Raw genomic sequence first — 1668 nt, 5'->3', positions numbered from 1 at the left:
ATAATAATAATAATAATAATAATAATAATAATAATAATAATAATAATAATAATAATAGTAACAATAATAAAAGTAGTAGTAATAATAATAATAATAATAATAATAATAATAATAATAATAATGATAATGATAATGATAATGATAATGATAATGATAATGATAATGATAATGATAATGATAATGATAATGATAATGATAATGATAATGATAATGATAATGATAATGATAATGATAATGATAATAATAATAATAATAGTAATAATAATAAATAAAAATAAAAATAATAATAACAATAATAAAGATAATAATAATAATAAAAGTAGTAGTAGTAATAATAATAATAAAAACAATAATAATAACAATGATAATAATAATAATAATAATAATGATAATAATAATAATAATAATAATGATAATAATAATAATAATAATAATGAAAATAAAAAACTATCTAAGTACAAAGATCTGGAAACCGAGATTTCAAAAGATATGGGACATGAAACTGAAGTGATAACCGTTATAATTGGGGCACCAGGATTAGTGAAAAAAGACTGGATAAATACACCAATAAGATTCCTGGCAACATCACCATCTGTGAGGCCCAGAAGATGGCCCTCCTTGGCACTGCCCACAGACGACGCAAAGAGCTGTCAATCACCTGAAACATCGTCCCATGATGCCCAGGGAACAGTGACTGCTCTCGGCATCATTGGTTGAGTAAACTGACTGTAGAAAGAAAACGCATAGTAATAATAATGATGATAATAAAAAATATTAACAATAATGATAATTTTGATAAAAGTAACAATAACAATAATGATTATAATAATAATGATGATAATAACAATTATAGTACGAACGATATTGCTAATAACAATGGTAATAAGAATAGTCACTGCAAAATGCTAATAACAACGAAAGCGACACCGCCAACGCTTTTGAAAACAAAAGCGTTGGCAACCCTCCCTTGACCGCGTCTCGAACCCCTGTTCCCAGAACCCAAGTCTCGCGCGCTACCCACCGAGCTATCGCCACCCGAAAGAAAGAGTAATTGTCATGCTTAAAATACTTAGAGTTTTAAGCAGGGGACCGTTTGGGCAAGAATTCCTTCCGATAGGCCAAGAACTGTACCTTTCCCCGCTTAATAAAACGCTCTCCAAGGCAGGCAGGCCTTGTTCAGTGATGCCAAATGTCAAAATAACACAGCATATACATACTGAAATGGTAATTCACATGCTTAATATCCTTAGTTTCTACTCCTATTCAAATATATATGGCTGAGTGTAATTATGGTGGTTGGTAATAAAGATAATGATACAAAGAATTAGGATGACAATGATAATAAGAATGGAACTGATAATAATAAGGGTAATTATGATAATGGTAACGATTATAACAACAGCAACAACAATGTTGAAAAAATATTGATGAAAATGATGATGATGACAATGATAATAATAATAATAATAATAATAATAATAATAATAATAAGAGTGATGATAAGGATGATGATGATGAGAAAGCAATAATAACAGCAAAATCAATATTGATAATAACAGTGATAATGGTCCGAACAGTAATGATAAGAATAATCTTATTAATGATAATAGTAATAATAATAATGATGATAATTATGATAATGATAATGATCATAACGATGATAGTGGT

The 1668-nt window shown here is 27.8% G+C and overlaps 1 protein-coding gene across 1 annotated transcript in view; it reads left to right on the top strand.

The window, feature by feature from the left end:
• The first annotated feature begins 489 nt into the window (after positions 1-489).
• The window catches only part of LOC138867456 (transmembrane channel-like protein), a 7297-nt gene continuing 6118 nt past the window's right edge, over positions 490-1668 (top strand). Inside the window, exon 1 of the mRNA XM_070143283.1 lies at positions 490-712. Coding sequence (XP_069999384.1) covers positions 490-712 — 223 coding nt within the window. The remainder of the gene's footprint in view (positions 713-1668) is intronic.

Source organism: Penaeus vannamei, chromosome 30, assembly GCF_042767895.1.
Source record: "Penaeus vannamei isolate JL-2024 chromosome 30, ASM4276789v1, whole genome shotgun sequence".
NCBI lineage: Eukaryota > Metazoa > Arthropoda > Malacostraca > Decapoda > Penaeidae > Penaeus > Penaeus vannamei.
The sequence above is the reverse complement of the archived record's forward strand: the minus strand, read 5'-3'. Positions and strand labels throughout refer to the sequence as shown.